Source organism: Microplitis demolitor, chromosome 4 (assembly GCF_026212275.2).
Source record: "Microplitis demolitor isolate Queensland-Clemson2020A chromosome 4, iyMicDemo2.1a, whole genome shotgun sequence".
Classification (NCBI taxonomy): Eukaryota; Metazoa; Arthropoda; class Insecta; order Hymenoptera; family Braconidae; genus Microplitis; species Microplitis demolitor.
In genome coordinates this window covers 19,852,338-19,872,558 of record NC_068548.1, presented here as the reverse complement: position 1 = coordinate 19,872,558, position 20,221 = coordinate 19,852,338, and the positions used below count along the sequence as shown (strand labels likewise).

The 20,221-nt window shown below is 31.1% G+C and overlaps 1 protein-coding gene and 1 long non-coding RNA gene across 3 annotated transcripts in view; one reads left to right on the top strand and one right to left on the bottom strand.

Moving 5' to 3' along the window:
• LOC128667631 (uncharacterized) overlaps window positions 1-20,221 on the bottom strand; it is a 176,292-nt gene that overhangs the window by 103,651 nt on the left and 52,420 nt on the right. The window lies entirely within an intron of this gene.
• LOC103568162 (neuroligin-4, X-linked) overlaps window positions 1-20,221 on the top strand; it is a 132,435-nt gene that overhangs the window by 63,695 nt on the left and 48,519 nt on the right. For both annotated transcript variants that reach the window (XM_053738550.1, XM_014440884.2), the window contains 4 exons: window positions 9,113-9,466; window positions 14,295-14,604; window positions 14,940-15,147; window positions 16,785-17,039. In XM_053738550.1, the coding sequence (XP_053594525.1) occupies window positions 9,113-9,466; window positions 14,295-14,604; window positions 14,940-15,147; window positions 16,785-17,039 (1,127 nt within the window). The remainder of the gene's footprint in view (window positions 1-9,112; window positions 9,467-14,294; window positions 14,605-14,939; window positions 15,148-16,784; window positions 17,040-20,221) is intronic.

The following is a 20,221-nucleotide window of genomic DNA, read 5'->3' as shown; positions in this document are numbered from 1 at the left end:
TGTTATAATACATTGGAGATAGGTATGTGGTATGAGGGATAAGAGCAACATCTACAGACAAGGAGGCGAGTAAATAGCAACGCCATTAGGCCAAGAGAGATCTCTTGGCGCGTGAGCATACGTGAGTATACCTGAAGATTATATATATATATATATAGACATAGATAGAAAAGATATCTTGTGAAAGGGTACGAAGAAAACTATATCGATTTCGCTCACTATATACAAAGACTACGAACATCCAATCAGACATAAAAGACACTCCAGGGACTATCAGCTTTGATTGTTAAACTTTTCCAAGTGAACACTTGCGATGTTACAAACCACTTGGGATTGAATTATTCTTATTACTATCATTAGTGATCGTTATCATTTATTCATAGAATCAAAATAATTTTAAACAAATCTGATTAAATTTCTATTGCTCAGCCATTCAAAATTAAGAACTGACACAGTTCACTGTAAAAAATTTGTGGAGTAAACGCAGATCAAATGAAATTCACTCCAAAGAGGAGTTTATGTTAAGATTGAAACTTCAATTGGGAGTGAAATTGAATCCTAAAGGGAGTTAATTTGAATATTAAAACTCCGAATCGGAGTGAATGCGGATTTAAATAAAATACAGACTACTCCGAAATCACTCTGCTGGAAAGACACACTCCCTATTTACTCTGCATGGCTTCAGAACCATTTTATATAATCCGTAGGCATGGAAATAAGTTAAAGAAATTTAATTCATGGTCGAAAAAAATTCTTACGCGGCCCCAGACGCCTTACTGCATCTCACAGCGACTCACAACGCAAAAGTGGTCCACTGAGGGGTCGACCTATTACCAATTTTTATTTTCGGAGATCGATTAGCTTCAGAAGTTCAACTGATAGATCGATTTTTAGCAGTGTTATGAATTCAAAAACATTAGAAGGAGTGTGCAAATGATCGAATTATTTAGTTTTAAACTTTAAACTACTTGCTTGACTTTTGAACAATAAACTTTTATTTGAGAGCGCAGTTTATTACAATGCATTAGTCAAATATAACCATCTTATATTTCCCTCTTAATTTTATTCATTTCTGACAAGAATTTAATGTTATATAGAAAATTATCTAATTTTTTAAAACCAACAAGTGAGTTGTTAAAAGAATGAAGAAACTTCTTTAAACTAAATGAAGATTGTATATTCAGATACAAATTCTATTTATGTTATTTAATATTTAATAAACAGAAAAGTAAATGGCGTTAATGCGTTTTATTTGATGATGAATATAATACTTTTAAAGTGGGTATGCAAACGTTTGAAGTTGAGATGTGATTTCGAATGAGAGTATTGCGAGAGTAATGTTAATGCATGTTTACTATGCTAATACTCGGGAAACTTGATGTTTGAAAGGATACGGAAAGACGTTTACTATCAAATATACACAAGTATTTCGGCGCTCCGCGGCAAGAATGAGGTCGTCTCGCAGTAGTCGGTCTGACCGCACCCAAACTAAATTCACTGCGCTCTCAAGTATACCGACATATACATTTATTCATTCTACATTAAGCAACATAATTAAAGTTACATTCAAGTTATTATACTTATTTAAATATTTTAATATGTATTATTTTACATTTTTTTTTATTTTTGGCTGTTTGTCAGCTTTTATTTTTATTACAAATATTTATCAAAGTTATTATTTGTAAATTTCATTTGTTCTTATCATGAAACATTTTCACCGAATTGTCGTTCTCCCACGTACGAGTTGTATTATTTGAAGATCTAGTCTCGTCGGAAACAGGAGCTAGACTATAATTTACCTTCCGGCTGTAGGTGGGATATTGCTCTTCACGTATAAGGACTTTAATCGTGTAGAGTTCTGTACAACTCTTGGGTTGTTCACTGAAATAGAGTTTCCATGATACTTTTTCAAACACTAACCTTATATACATGTATAGAATTTCCGAATAGTTTATAAACAAAATGAATTTTCTGTCAACAATTTACAGAAATCAAAAATATTTTTCATTCAAATAATCCCAGAAAAAAATTTTAAGCCGAACCAGATCTGATTAGATCAATTAGATTTTTTCAAATTTTGTTTCAAACGTCATTCTAAATAGTATACAAACTCAAAAATATTATTTCTATTAATTTTAAAATAAATTTTTTTTTTCTTAACATACATGGGAATATTTAATATTCAATAAACACCGATCAGTTAGAATTTTAATAATAGATCAAAGGACAACAGTGAAAATCTCAGCGTATTTTAAGTAAGTGAGTAGAAAAATATAACTAATTCATCAAAGGAATATTTAATAACCCAGAGTATAATTTCAAATAATTTATCTCGTAAAATAATAATAAAACAGATAAAAAATAAATGAACCGTGATATTAACACTAAATCAAAAATTACATTATGAAATTCATCATAAGAATAGTTGAGTGCAAATACGACGTGAATATAAAATTTATAAGATAAAGATAAAATAGTTATTCTTTGTGGATCTGGGAAAAAATAAAGTAATATCAAAGTACGTGATCTAATGATAGTTATTCTTTTTGTCATATTACAAAGACTACATTCACCACAAACTGAAGATGCCAACCTACTAAAGAGTTCCGTATATATCTATCTATCTATCTATATATATATATATATATGGTATACCATTTTCTATCTATGCTTTCGATTTCCAATCACACAGCTACCAGCAACCAACCGTACATTCAGAGACTGCATTATGCAGTGCTTCCATCGAATCAATACGTTCCTAGGATTCGATATGGATATTTCAATAGTCATGGTAGTAGTCATCATGTACTCACATATATACAGCATATGCACATGTGTAGATTCCTAGTTCTAGAGCTAGTGAATATGCAGGAAGGCCTGTATATACATATACCCTCAACATCGTTTGCGAAAAGCACCCATAGATTTTATGTTCGCTCACATATATCGTTGGAGTATTCGCGCGTGCAGCATCATCACGTCGATTGGATTTAATCGAGTTCAAAATCGCGGCATACCGTACTAGCAGTACTATCCACAGTGCTAGTAGTGGAGATCGATATTGAATCCAACCTGTCGGAAATCTCCAATTCAAACGTCATGGGTGTTTGAAAAAAAAAAAAAAAAAAAAAAAAAAAAATGAAAACGTCTGGTTAATTTTCATGAGATCATAAGCACAAAGGATAGTTGATACGTCGTAGCTGAGGATAACGATGCAGCGTCATCGGAAAATCTAATTTAAATTATCTTGTACAGTTGGTTTAATGACGTACTACTGGCGCAACATAAAGCGACCGCCGATAACCTAAACTACTTCTCTAGCTATACTGCAACTGCAACCGCGATGCTGCTGAATCTCCTCAACACTCTAACCAGTCGTTTAATTTACCACGTCATCATTTAGCTGACGATAAACTCACTTAAATTACGTTCTTTTTATTGGTATTATACCTCTGTTATATTTTTATAAAACCCTCGTTTTCAACTAATTAATTTTTATTTTCCTCTTAAACTTTTATTTACCGCTGATTATTTTGTTCGCTAATAAAAAAAAAGTATTTGAGTACGAGATTCAATTTAATATCTACCAGTTTTTAAATAAATAATGAAAGTCGAATGGATTAAATTAACTATTTGTTTGTAGACATAATCGATAACGTGGAATTATATCAAATGCGTTTAAAAAATTTATCGAGGAATAATTGAAAAAGGATAATCGTTGGCGAATTTTAATATGCATTGTATAATTTTTTTTTTAACTAGTGTTTTGCTGGGCTAATATAGACGCCGTATGGAAGCAAAAGTAAAGCTCAGCATTGTTTCCAGGATTAAAGTATTACGTGAGCCAGCGTGTGTACTACTCTGTGTAACACTTGAGAAATTTTCGTGTAAGTCTACACAACGTGCATACGCTGGTAAACACATAAAAAGCTGAGATTTTAACATGGGGATATGTTAAGTCTACGAATCACATATTTGCACATGATACATATAACACACTAAAACAGAAATACATATGGTTTATTTATGTACACACAGTGTTTACTTTGCCAACATATTCACTGCATGAATCATGAATACATGCACGTATTCGCGAGTCGCACAGATTGATAGTCTTATGCGAATTAGAAAAAATAAATAGAATGAAGAAGTAAAAAAATGTGGGAAATATTTTATTAAAATTTGAATATAGAAAAAGAGATGTTTTTATCTACACGTTCTTACTTCTAGTCACCATATGAATATTTGCTACTTTAATTTACAAAAGTGCTGAACTTTGTTTCAAAAAATGAAAGTGTGTGTATAGAATGTAAACAAATATATAAAATAATAATAATAAATAGGATTTAATTTTTGTATTAATACTTAAAATAATTGGGATATCTGAATAAAACGAGTGAAAAAAAAATCGTAAGTATATTAATTTGATTTAGATGTCAAATAGTATTTTTGATATTTAAATATTTTTATGATTAATTTTCGTAACGCAATCATCATGAATTACACATTTACATGCTTGGCGATGTAAAAATTTTAAAATCTAACTAACTCTTTGTGTGCTACCATTTTTCCAGAAGACTTCTCTGAATCCTAGAGAAATCCCAGAGACATGCTAGAGAAATCCTAAAGAAATCCTAGAGACATCTTTCTCTACTTTTATGTATGCTAGCATTTTTCCAGAAGACTTCTCTGAATACTAGACTAATCCTAGACAAATCCTAGAGAAATCCTAGACAAATCCTAGAGACATCTTTCTCTACTTTCATGTATGCTAGCATTTTTCCAGAAGACTTCTCTGAATACTAGACTAATCCTAGACAAATCCTAGACAAATCCTAGGGACATCTTTCTCTACTTTCATGTATGCTAGCATTTTTCCAGAAGACTTCTCTGAATACTAGACTAATCCTAGACAAATCCTAGACAAATCCTAGGGACATCTTTCTCTACTTTCATGTATGCTAGCGTTTTTTCAGAAGACTTCTCTGAATACTTGACAAATCCTAGAGAAATTCTAAAGACATCGTCTTTTTCTACTTTTATGTATGCTAGCATTTTCCAGAAGACTTTTCTGAATACTAGACAAATCCTAGACAAATCCTACAGACATCTTTCTCTACTTTTATGTATGCTAGCATTGTTCCAGAAGACTTCTCTGAATACTAGACTAATCCTAGACAAATCCTAGACAAATCCTAGAGACATCTTTCTCTACTTTCATGTATGCTAGCATTTTCCAGAAGACTTTTCTGAATACTAGACAAATCCTAGACAAATCCTACAGACATCTTTCTCTACTTTTATGTATGCTAGCATTGTTCCAGAAGACTTCTCTGAATCCTTGAAATATCCTACACGGAAAAAAAGGCGCTGCAACAGGACGCCGCTCTGTCGCTGCAACAGGATTTTGTCTTGTTAATGAAACAGGATTTTTCTATTGCTACAACATGAAAATCCTGATGTTGCAACAGGATTTTGTCCCATTGCTCCCACAGGACATGTCCTGTTACTGCATCAGGAAACTCCTGTTTCATTAACAAGACAAAATCCTGTTGCAGCGCCTATTTTTTTTTCCGTGTACAGTGGGCTAAATACCAACATTTGCATCATTGAAACTTTTCGTTTGTTCAAGTCTTTATTTTTTTTTTTTATTCTTTAGCTGTATTTTATGTTGTATATATTTTTTGTTGTCTTTTCTTTGGTTCACGCGTCAGTCTAGTTAAAAATGACGAAATAATGGCTGAGGGCTTGGAAAGAGGTAAAAGTTTTCACGCAGAAGAGATGGATCGTAGTCGTGGCTGTAAACTTGCTCACAGCCGTTGCGAGAGAGAAGACTGTGAAGATGTCTTATTTTTCTACACACCAAGAGTTTTCTTCTCGTTGTCGCCATTTTCGCGTAGTCTACGTTCTCGTAGTCGTCGAGCTGGTAGTCGTGAACGTTAAAAGTTACCGGGCAAAAACTTGTTCCTTACTCTCGTTAAACTTTTTTATCAAGGCTTTTAAGATATTCGTTTAGGCATTATATTCAAGTTGGCACTGAGCTTTTAACTTTCTTACTGAATTTATCGAAAACTTTTTATTGTCAAAACAATATGCATTGCCGACGTTATTTACATTTGAATGTTTAATAATATTAATAATAATAATACGACTATTCGATCAATCTATTAAATAAACACCGAAAATGAATATATAATATCAAAAATATGATAAATCTCGTTTATAAACATTCAATTTTAATATAAAGTAAATATTAGTTTGCATGAGAAAATATGTTAATTTAAAACTGAATATTAATTATCAATTTAACATTTAAAATATATATTTATTTTGTTTATACGCGAGAACATAATTTTGTAATTAATAATCATTGAATAATAAATTGAAATTATTTATTTCATTAAGTATTAAATGGTTAGGCAAAAAGACAATAATAAATTTTAAGGTATAATTTAATTTTCTATATTTTCGAATATTTTAAATTCATTTCTTTTCAAATTTTCGCTAATGTAACTAGCAGAATCCGGGGCTTGATTAAATACCATCGGAGATAAAAAGTTTTTATTTTATTTTTGAAAATATTTACTTAGTGTGGTTGAAATATTTTATTAAATTGACGAAAATAAAACGAAACGAGACTCGTTGAAATGGGCTGCAAAAAAAAAACTGCCTGCGATTTGTTGCTCAAAATTTTTATATTTTAAAAAATATTTATTAAAATCTAGTTTTCATAACAACTATTTTTATGAATCATGAAAATTAATTAAAAAATATAATTTTGAAAAAACTCCAAGAAATGAATTATTTATAAAAAATATTTGAATCACCCCATTGCTCAGGATGTCAATTTGTCTTGTAATCCTCTAAATATAGTAAATAATAATTTAAAAAAAACTTTTTTTTTTTAAATACTGTATTATTTTGCCCTAACATTGAATTTTATCTGAGATTCCTCTTCACTACGAAAACTTTATACACTGTGCTGTAAAGTGTAAATAAATGATTCGACGGATTCAAACTTAAATAATTAATATAATGTACAGTACGAAATAATCTTTTGGTTAGCCAATTAAATACGCTAATTATGATTCTACTAATTAGTTACTCTTATCAATGACTCAGCACAGACCATTTCATAAATTAAACGAATTATGAAATGAATTCACGCTTGTCAGTTCAAAACAAACTCTATATATTATAAATTAAACGCACAGTGTAAATTCACCTCTATTATCAAATCTATATACAAATACTCGGACTTTCTGGATTTATATACATAAATAATATATGTATGAGTATACATGTATTATAAATTTAACTATTATCAGCAACATAATCAAGTATACATACGTCAGTTAATTTTGGTACAAATGTTCTACCGAGAATACCGAGAGAAAATAGATAGGAATATAGCATTGATCGATCGAATGTTTGAGCCATCCATCACGAGATTTCATAACCTCAGTTCACAATCAACGAGCTGCTTCATCGCAATGTTGCTTTTTTATTTTGTTTATTATCTTTTAACTTTTTATTTTATTTTTATCATCTCACGGTTACACTTTTTTCCCTATTTCAAACGCTTCCATTTATCAAGCTCACATTTCTCCACTGTCACCATTGTTTTATTATCACATTCAAGAGCTTCTGCTGTATTCCCCATCTCTGAGTGATGCGTTCCCTCTAATTGATGTTATCTCAGTTTTCATTTTACTTATTTACTATCAAATCATCCTCGTCACTGACAAACCAATCAACTCTCCTTTCTTATGACTAAATATCTATGTTTATTTTCTTACTCATTGATAAATAGTTCCATCAAAATAAAATTATTACTCTAAAATAACATGACAATGGCATGAGATTTTTTGACGACCCGTTTTTTCTTCCATTTCCTACTCTGATAAAATCAAATGTTATTATTATCATTCCTATTGAAATCATAATGTGCTCATCGACAGAAAAATATAGAGAGTGACTATATATATATATATATATATATATATATATATATATATATATATATATATATATATATATTTTTGCGCATAGTCTTTGACAAACGAAAACCACTTTTGGTTTTCCTCAGGCAACGGTGGGATTTCAATAGGGCTAGACACACGGTCAACACAAGACGCTTTGTTTCGATGAGGGTTTCTGTTGGCTGCTTCGTACCGGATGCTACTGCTGCTGCTGCTGCTGTTGCCTGCCTTTTCTCTTTTCTCTGGTGCCACGGTGTCTCTTTACTACTACTAGTAAACCACTCGTTCTCTTGAAGCTCGTTCACTTTATATATCTAACGACACCAATAGGAAGTGAAAAGGGAAAATGAGAGTGTGGGATGATATGAAAAGCCGTGAGTTTAAGAACCAACTACCACTGCACTCATCTTTTGAAAACCACGAATATCGATCGTCGTGGCAACGAGAGTGAAAAGACACTGATCCTCATTATATATACGCTCTTATCTTTGCTTTTTATAATTGATTGTCAAATACATTTTTCGAGCAACAAAAGTTCTACTGAGAGAAATCTCGAATCGGTTATTTAAATTTATCAACTCAATTTAATGCTGAATATTTTGAGGTTTTAAGAGAGAAAGATAAATTTTCATTTTTTAAATTCTCTAGCAATTATTGATAATGATTTATCGACTTTTAAAATAAAGGGTGAGAAAATTTAAACGTCAATCAATGTCACTAGAATTTGATTGAAAGTTTATAAACTTTAATTTTAACGAAATATAAAAAAATATTAATTATAAGTATTTAATGAAAATGGAGAAATAAAAATAAATTTTTTTAGAGCCAATAAAAATTGACGAAAGCTCACAAAATCCATCAACCATAATCACGGTGGGATATGTTTTTGTTAAATTTTTAGTGGCACATGTATTTTGTCAATTCATGTGGTTGTTTTCTACCTTTTCGTTTTTACGACAAGCGGAAGGACGTCGATAACATCCTCGCGATATCTCAGAGCGACTCGGTAGACGAGTAAGAACTCAAGTAGAAGGAGAGAAAATAAAAATATAAATAAATAAAATAAAATAAGATGAATCAGAAGACACTCAACAGTGAAGTAAAACATTTTGGTTTTGGTCTTGTTTCAGGAATGTCAGACAGCGGCAAGAGGCATCCGGTACTTTTATATATCCACGGCGAGAGCTATGATTGGGGAAGCGGAAATCCATACGACGGCAGCGTCCTTGCGAGCTACACTGACCAAGTTGTTGTAACGATCAACTACCGGCTCGGCGTACTGGGCTTTCTTAATGCCAACATTTCGCCACATACAAAAGCACGGGTGGCAAATTACGGTCTTATGGATCAACTGGCTGCACTTCACTGGGTACAAGAGAACATTGCCCTCTTTGGCGGTGATCCCGGTAACGTAACACTCATGGGTCACGGCACTGGTGCTGCGTGCGTCAATTTTCTCGCCATCAGCCCCACCGTCATTTCCGGTAAGTCACGCTATATTTATTTAACTTTACGTTATGTCATTTTTTATACACATCCACATTAAAAGGCTCCCAGTTCAAATACCTTTTTATTTACATGCTAAGATAAAAACTTTATCTTTTTTACTTATTACAGGAAAAGAATATTTCGATAATTTTTTACTCTTGTCATTTATTTTGTATAAAATAAATGAATAAAATAAAAATAAATAAGTTTACGAATAAAAGACAATAAAATTACTCCCCACATAAATGCCGGTCTCCCAAGTGGCCTGATTCTCGCTCGAGTTCTCAAATTAACACAGACGACAGTAACCATCATCAGTATATCTCCTGTTATATACATCTTCCGTCTCTTTGTAGACTCTCTTCACAATTACACTATTGCCCTCATTTCAAGTATATTTCTCTTTTGGCGAGGGAATACCATTTACAACTTAATTCGAGCTCTCATGTATAGAAGACATCACATTATACGTTAGATTAATTCTTGTTCATCTTTCAGTGCATTGGGTATGAGCTTTCATGAAATTTTAGGTGACTTTGACATACTTCTCAATCCAAGAGAGAAAGATTGACAGAAACTTGTAACATTCTACAGAAAACATGTGTGACACATCGCAGACTGTGACTCGAAAATCCACCCAACATTCAACTAGACTACTGTGCAGTACTATATTTATTCTATAATACTACTCTTTCTCCTATTTTATATATATATATATATATATATATATATATATATATATATATAAGCAGTCTACGACGTATGTCTACTGGTAGGTCGGCTGGGTTTTATCCAGGGCAAAGTAGACTTTGGTAACACATTGCTGTAGATATTGGATGTCTCTCTTTATATCTTTATCCCCATTGCCTCAGGTTACACTATACTACACCTATTCCTACATACAGACTATATACATATATATATATATATATATATCTACATACACACAATGTATGAGGTATATCGACTGCAACGTATTCACCTTGCTCATATAATTCCATAGTGGGTTAACGGTCACATGGGAGCAACCGCTTTGCGATTCTGTTACCTATAACTTGGATATGGATATCCCAACTATGACGACATTTGCGATATTATGTGCGTGAAATATCGCTGCTGTTACTTGGTTTGATATACAATAATAGTTGTGTAAATACTCTTGCTATGACCACTTTACGTCCTCTTTGTATTTGCGATTATGTATGCAAGAATAAATTATCAAACTCATGCAAAGTAAATCTACGCTTAAACTAATTAATTTAATTATTCATTGCGAATTTTCGACAAATAAGTTAAGTCCCTAAATTTCAAAGCTGTGCCGGTTATTAATTTATTTTAAATAATTTTTGTTAGGTACTTGCAATTCTACTTGCAATTCGTATAAGTAAATTTCAATTATTTTACATAAAACTATCATGCGGGTCTAATGACCTATCAAGCGAGACTAGGGTAATACAACAAAAGATTTTAACCAGTCCTTTGGGACAGCAGTTTAAAAGTAACAAGTAGTATAGTGTTGGGGTGAAAATTCTTGTTATTTAATTATTTAAAAATTAGTTTACTTTCAAAATTTAATTCACAAGTGCGGTTACTAATTAAAATTTTGTAATATTTATCGGTTAAATATTTTATTGGAAATATTAATTTAAATCTGATGAAGTTTAAATTATCGATAAAAAAAAAAATAGGGATGAAAAATTCTAGCAATTTATTAATAAAGAATTTAATTTCTTTTATGATTTTTTTTTCGAAATAAATCAAACGTTAACCTTTTTATTAATTAATCGTAAAGAGAAATGAAATAAATAATTAATAAAATGTCTAGACTATATATATTAATATTTATGACCAATAAAAAGTTAAATGTATTGCAAATAAAAGAAAAGAACTGGTTGAAAAAATATCGACATGCGCTAACGTAAATCAAGAGAACGTGCCCCTAGGTTCAAACTTGATCTCGCTCCTCCAACATCCACCGACACGCTATTGGAAAATACTTTTCTTGATGCCCAATATGGAGACGCGTGTCCTGGACAGTTGCCAGCTCTACTGCTGGATTACGACGTCACGATTTTCTAAAATTAACTCACGCAATTTTTTTTTCCTCATATTTCAACAGTTATTTGTTTCTATATTTTTATATCATATTTTTATTTTTACATATGAGTTTGTTTTTTGTGATGGGAAAGATTATTAACGTGTCACATCTCGCGGGAGGACAAATAGTTATTTAATACCCCCAAATATTTGATAACACCGTGTGCATTTCAATGGAAAAAAAAGGGTCGGTCTCCTCTCAATAAAAAATATTTCCCTGTATAACGGTGATGTGATCACGCATACGCTCAGCGATTTGGTACGAGCTGTGCTCTGCCTTATCAGCAAACCGAGTGAGCTTTGGACACGAGCGAGTTTGGACACCAGCCAAAATCGGTTGGAAGCGATCTTCATCCACATTGCTGCTACTGGCTTCACTTTGATTCTATACTGCTACAATATATAGATATTTTGATCCTCTTCCAGTACCATTCCGGATGTAAAATACTTTATATTGCTCTTTTATCTTAATATTAACCATAAAACTTATTCAATTCATTCAGACGATTATTTTTTTTACTCCACTCCAAATTAACTATATAAATTGTAATATATTTTTTTTTTTAATTGAAATCAAATGTGACGAATTTCACTTTGAATTTGGGCAATCAAAATTTATATTGCAATGTATGTTGCTTAAATTCACCCTCGAATCACTGTACTCTGAATATGAGTAAAAGTTAAAAATTACACAGAAAAAAAAAATTCTCGACTGAAGGTAAATATTCTTGATTCAAGAAAATTTTTTTGGAGACCTAAAATTTCTCAGGTAAAGTAGTAATTTTCTCTGACCAAGACGAATTTTTTTTAACCAAGACAAATCCTCTTGGCTTAAGAAAATCTTGACTTGGTTCCCGAAAACGGTAGTCTTCAAAAATATTTTCTTGACTCAAGATAACTTTTTTTTCTGTGTAGAAATTTTTTTTTTCATATTTTTAATGGATTCTACTTTGCTCGAATATGAAAAAACAAATTTTATGGCAATTGAAAGTTTATTTTATTTTTTTTTAATTTAAGTAAAAAAATTGGACGTATTCAGGATAAAAAATTCCATCTTTTCTCCAGCTACTTCATTTTCCCGAGTTCCCTCTTCTTGGAAGTTATGAGATTTTCTCATTTTTTAAATTTGTTAATTATTTTTAAAAATAATTCTATATGTTAACTCAAGATGAAAAATTCACCATAGTCTGCACACTGAGTATTTCTGAAGAAGCTCTTTCATTATTTATACATAATAAAAACCAAGAAATAGAATAAACGAGATAAAAAATTAATGAAAGAATAAACATCCTAGGATTATGCTATTTTATATTTTATACTCTTATTACGAAACGAGCACACTAATTATGTACGCCGTACAATAAGGATATATATCTCTATCTGTCTTGAAGATCTTGAAGAGATATGTATGTATGTATATATATATACATACATACATATACATGTCTTAAACTAGCAAAGAAAATCCGGTGGGAGAACAGTAAAATTCATCGGAGCATGGTTTTGGTAACATTCTGGCCACTCTTGTAAACCCAAAGGACTTCAGACTACATAGAAGGAGGTTGTCTTGTGGTTACTTCAGCAGCCTCTAATTAGGATGAATTCCGGTTGATGGTGTGGGTTTGAGTCCCGGAGATTGTTGAGAGAATTTCATACGGATTTCCCGCCGTGAAAATTTCAAACTTTATGCGAACAAAACACATGACACTCTGGCTGTTGCCAACGGATGAAGGCATCAGTGCATTACATATCTTTCAATAAAAATCCTTTTCTTTAGCTTAGTCTCATTCTCATATATAATTACTAGTCCTTACCATTACAGCAAATTTAAAAAAAATATATTCAAATTTTTTTGGCCATTAAATATAAAAAAAAATTTAACGATCTCTTTTATTATTAAAAAAAACATAAATTCTATTGAATGAATGAGTATTTATATGTATATATAAAGTCTTAATTTCTATCAAAACTTTATGAGTTCGATAAATAAAATATAGAAGATGAAAAATATTACGAAAGAATTTTAGTGCACTTGCTGGTTTATATAAATTCTCGTAGTACCATGAATTTGTCAAGTACGTGGACTAAATAAGTCACTTAAAAGCGCATCGTCAATTCAACAAGAATAAGTATATGATGAACTGAAAGTACTAGTAGCAACGATGGCAGTTGCAATAAGATCTCGACCTCGAGAGGCTGTGCTCAAGTCTTTTAAAAAAGTTTATCGAATGACATTATCTCTCAATAACGTTGTTTCGGTGACATGTCGCCAAGAATATAAACGAAAAAAATCATATGGTCTTAAAAATACGCCACATAATTTTCGTTAATATTTTTTTCCGTCTCTCAATCATTTTATAATTTTTTTTCGAGAAAAGATAAATGAGGAAACGAGTTACCCACCTGGGTTATGCTTAACGACAAAAGTGATTTTTAATAGTGGGAATAAATTTAAACTTAACGTTTACTAACCCGCTAGTTTTAAAGGAATCATCTATTTAAGTTCAAAAATAAATTTAGTCCGTGAACAAATTTAAGTTGAATTGTAATATTCAAATTTATGAAGATAACGTTAAATATTATGAGAGGCAATATTTTATTTAAATATTTTCAAATAAATATTTATTTAAATTTTATATTTTATACTTAAAGAATTTAATGCCCACAAATATGTCATGTTTTGATCTAGATAAATTTTTTAATATAGTTTATACTTTTTATTTCCAGGTCTTTTTAAGAGAGCCATTTTACTGTCAGGCAGCGCCTTGTCGTCCTGGGCAGTTGTAGAAGATCCAGTAACGTACGCCGTAAAACTAGCGAAAGCAGTAAACTGTTCTGTACCATCGGATCTTCTGAAAGAGCATGAGCTGATCGTGGATTGTCTACGTGAAACTCAGCTCAAGGATCTCATGTCAGCGGACATACAAGCGCCGACTTTTCTCAGTGCTTTCGGACCCAGTGTCGACGGGGTTGTCATAAAACCAGATTTTCACAAGGATCTTCTTTCCTATCTCGGTCCAGAGTTCCAAGGATCCGGGTCAGTAGAAATAAATTTTTATAAATTTATTTTTTCACTTACTCCAGCCTATTTTATTACAATAAAATTAAGATCAAAAGTAAGTAAGTAAATAAAACTTCCGACATAATTTATTATTTAATTTTAAATTACCATAAATGATAGATTGTCATAACAAGTAATCCATTAATGTAAAATAATTATTAAACTATTTTTAAAAAATTTTTTAATGCACGTGATTAATTTAATGTACAAGTTTCACGCAAGAAACTTTAGTTAGTTATTTACTTGCTTACTTTCTTTATTACTTCCTCAGTTACTTACTCACTCCTAAGCTAAATTTATTTAATTTACAGACAACTTCCAAAAAGAAATGATCCTGGAACGCCAATCACCAGTAACAACAAGTATGATCTATTGTTCGGCGTAACAACAAGTGAGGCATTGTGGAGATTCGCTGAAAAAGACGTGCAAGCCGGTTTTGAGGGTGAAAGACGAGACAGAATAATACGTACTTATGTAAGGAATGCCTACACGTATCACCTCACGGAAATATTTTATACAGTAAGTAAATAATAATCCGAAGAAGAAAAAATCTCTCCGAGTTAAAAAAATTGTTAGACAGACAAATCACATATTTCACCGAAAAAAAATAATTTTTGTCCGACGATATCTTTGGAACGTATGAACCGAATCAGGCAATCGAAAAAGCTTAGCGAGACTTAGAACCAACTACATGTTGAGGCGAATTAAGCGAGTGGTTTATGAGTTATACGCAAAAAACCTAAACATAAAAATTTTGTTTATTTGTATTTTTTGTATAACATGTAAACTACATAAACGATCGACTCCCAAATCTAATCAATTTTGAGTCTTGGTGAGCCCTCTCGATTGCCACCAATTACATTCGAATTGAGATTCCTTCCAAAAATATCGTCGGACAAAAAAAATTTACACACGGACGTCCATCCGGAAATAGTCAGAATAGCTTCCTAGGAGCTCAAAATGTCGACATCTGGAGAAAACGATTTTCAAAAATTGGACCGAAACCAATAACTTCCTTATTTTTTTTTAAATTTCAAATTTCATAGTGAGAAGTTAAAAAGAAATCTGTCCAGTCAATAGTTGTTTAAAGTTAAAATAAAATATAAATTTACACGAAAATATAAAAGTAACTCATCCAAAAAATGTGCACAATAGTAAATCAAATACTGTTTGACACAAAAAAAAGTTATGTATCGACGAACGAATGCCCTCGATCACATATCACAAACATTTAGGTAGTCTGATACTCACAGCAGTACTGTAGATATAACAAATATATCTATCTGCATATAACTGTTATCTCTGAACATCCGTTAAACGGTGTATTTGGATATGGATAAAATAAATGGATCGGATAAACAAAACAAATAAAATTTTTAAATATAAATAAAAACTATAAATAAACAAAAATACCAACACTAACACCAACACCAATGGCTGGATAAACCAAATGAATATCAGGGATAAAAAATATATAAATAAATAAATATTATACAATGCAAATAAAAATTATGACAATATCTGACACCAGAGTGTCAGATAATCGCATATGCATCGGTTGTAATCTGATCATTTTACATTTTCATGATAAGAAAATACATTGTTACATTTTTAAAGCTTATCCATTAATAAATTGCTATTTATAGTAGCGATTTATATGAATGTTACGAAATAATTTACAGTGAGCTGTTTTTTTTATTTAAAAATGCGGGATAAAGTTTTATGCATTGAGTTTATTTTTTTTCAAGATCACTTTAATTCGTTAAAATGAACCTTCTGTTAAATTAACTGCGCACAAACTCAGGGTTCAAAGCTTATCAAACTTTGTATTGGCTTTTGAAAACTTTCAACGTGTCTACTGTATGTGTGTGTATGTATGAACAGGTTATAAGCTACTTTACTGCGTAATACTCAATAAAGTGGTTCATTATAAAATACTAACAACAAAACTACCGCTACTACTACCAACCGTCTTTAGTAAAATATTTGTTAAAGCGATGAAAAAAAAATCAATGTGAATTAGAAATAAAAGTGAAGAAAAAAAATAACTGAATATAAAATACAAGAGAGAACTAACTACGAAACTCATTCATTTTATTCAGAGTGTTGTATTTATTTTTAGTTTAAAAGAACATTTTGTGCTTTTGTTTGCTTAGATCGTGAACGAGTATACTGAGTGGGAACGAACAATGCAGCATCCATCAAACACGAGAGACGGATGCGTACGTGCATTGAGTGACGCACAATTCGTAGCGCCACTTGTACAAACTGGTGATCTTTTTACACTTCGTCACACACGACAACCAAATAATCCTCACATTACGCCAATTCCTGACAGCGAAAAAGAACCAATGCCCAAAACATATTTCTACGTATTTGATTTTCAAACCAAGGACGGCGATTATCCAGAGGTGAGTTATATATTTTTTATTTTAATTAATGACATACCGTTATGGTAATGATTACTTCGAATTATGGGATGTAGGCCCATACTTTCCGGGAAAAGTTTCCATAAGTATGGGAACAGTTCCTATCATTACGGTAACAGTTTCCATATCGCATGTGAAAGAATTATGATAATGATTACCATACTAATAAGAAAAGTTCCCATAAGCAAATAAGAACCAATCCTATGACCATATTGCCACGGTTTCTAAGTGCATATGGAAATGAACCCTATATATTGTGGTAACTATTCTCGCAATGTATGGGAATTATTACCATATATATAGTAACGATTACTATAATATATATGGGCACCGTTCCTATAATCAACATTTCAAAAAAACTGGTTACCATGCGTTATGAAAACCATTCCCATAATATATTGTAATTGTTACCATAAATTTCTCTCCGTGCATGTACTAAATATTATCAATATCATATTTTCTGCCGATAAATTTAATTAACAAGAAATTAATAAGTCAGATAATTTATAAATCTAGTACTAAAATCCATCTTCTGTAATCAGTTTACATAACAAATAAATATGAGCGTAAATAAAATAAAAATAAAAAAAGGGAATGAATAATTGAAATCGCAGAGCACTGAATTACTCACTTTTACGGTCAATAATCAACAATGACTAATGGTAATAATTATTGTAATAGCTTCAGTCAACCACCAGTGATAAATATACATATAATAAATATATATATATATATATATATATATATATATATAAAACAGCACAGAGTAGAGTAGAATAGAATAGACGTTGGAAATGGTTTATGGATGTAGTGGTCTCGTGACACCGGGTGTCGCGGATATTGATTTCAATGCCGCGCATTGCCGATGAGTTCACCACTCACTTTGCAAGCTCAACTCCAATACAATCATCTATTTTACTCTCTTTCTCTCTTCATTATTCCATCACTCTGGTACACACGACTTGTATATATATATCTATCTATCCATCTATCTCTCACTCCAACAACGAGCAACATCGATGCACTGTAATTTGTTCATAATTGAACGTAAACACACCGATAATTGGCAACAAAGAGGTCACAGGCATATGCATATTCATGTATCGTAAGAGCACTTATGCATATTTTGTATATATCAATATGCATGTACAAAATTTTGACAATCACACAATTTAAAGTTTTAACAAAATTTTCATTTAATTTTCCGCGGCAATAATAAATTACAATTGTAAAAGTAATTGACGGGTAAAATTATCGCTGTGACAGAATTGAGTGAGTGTAAAACCATTCATATTATTGTTATTATTTCTCTTTAGAATTTAATTGTTTTATGAGTTTGTCGAAGTCATAAAACTTGTCTAGAGCACTTATAAGTGCTGCGTCTATATCTATATATGTGGGCTGGTGCTTTGATGACTATGAAAATACCATTGAAAATTTAAACTACTGATGATGGCATTCCGGTGAAATGCAGACGACGTTTTACGATTAAATACGTGTATATATTTGTCGATTATTGTATGTGTAGATATTTCGTATGTGTGTATTGTTATACATACATATATGAATATGGGGGATGTTGCATGCGGATTTAATTGAAATATCACAAGAGAATCAACGACGCAAGTCCGTTTCAATTTTCGGGTGTGCTTTGACGTTTACGAATTGTCGTTATATTACTGACGCCAGTTATTCCACATACTTTTATGTTACTAGTTTTTATTTCCTGTCTATACCTTCATGATAGCTGTGTTTAATTTTTACAATTTATTTTGTTATTTATAAAATTATTATTTCCGATTTTTTTTAAAACCATAAAATGACGCAGAGTTGTTATTCAGTGTGATTTATTTGTTAATTTGAAATGAAATAAAAATTTTATAAACTTAATAAAACCGTTGATGAGTGAATTGAATACCAATGCAAATATTTTTTTAAGAAAATCCAGGGATTTTAGGTGATATAGATATAGATAAAGATAAAGTTCGGAGAATGGAATAAAAGCTTTTTCAATATACCCTGAACTAAATCTCGATTGGTAACTTTCTGGTTTCTCTGCTAGATAGCCAGTGCATACGGGATCTCGGAGAGATTTTTCCATTTCGGTGAGAAATAGGAAAAATAAAATAAAAAGAAAAAATGAAGTAAAAAGGTTGAGGGACTTTGACGAGTTGTTTGTTCTTCCGTATCCACAACCGATCAATTTCTCCATTATCTTGAACGAAGGCTCGTGGGAATATATCCATCGTGGTGTACACTATATAAAAGAAGATGCGGAAAAAAAAATGATGAAAAAGATAAAAATGTATAGGGTGTATATAAATAGCGAGAGTGAATGCAGATCTCCAACGATCCGGTAATCAATTCTATTTAAATTGAAATTGAAATTGAGTTTTAATGGTTCGATTAATGAACGAGGATATAGGTACTTGTTTGTGAATTACTGGTTCGTTCAATAGTCTTCTCTTTAATTTGCGGTATTATTCAGTAGTAAAGTAATCCGATTCCTTATCTATAGAATATATGTTGTATTATGCACGTGAAACAGTTATCTAATTTTTCGCGATTTTTATTTTTATTTTGCTATAAATCATTTATAGTTTGGTAATTTATTGTCAGGCAAACTCGATAACTATCGGTGGTCATTTAATAAGATATTATTAAAAATACATGTTTAAAACAGTTGCTATAACTTAATTTAGTAAACTATATCATGAAATATGGGGCCAAGCGAACTAGAATACTGAATAATTTCAATAAAAATTTTTTTTTTCAAACTAATTTCAAATTGTGCCCTTTCTGGGTAAATCTCGTAACTAATTTTTTTTTAAATTAAAATTATAAGTGAATAACATTATTTAGTGCTTTTGCGTAAAAATGTGAAATTTTAATAATTATAACAGGATGCTCGAAAAACTTGAATTTTAATGTTCCCATTAACGCACGTGTGACAGAATAGATGTTTTGACCGATTTCTGAAAAAATTATAATTTTGAAGTCACAAGGTTTACCCAAAATAGAGACGAAATCGTAATTCATTATTTTCATAGTCAGTTTCAAATAATTTAAATCAAAAATTCATTTATTTAGCTAACTCCGTTTTTCACGAAAATAAAAAAAAATTAATTACAATTAAAAATTTGTACTCAAAATCGAAAAAATTT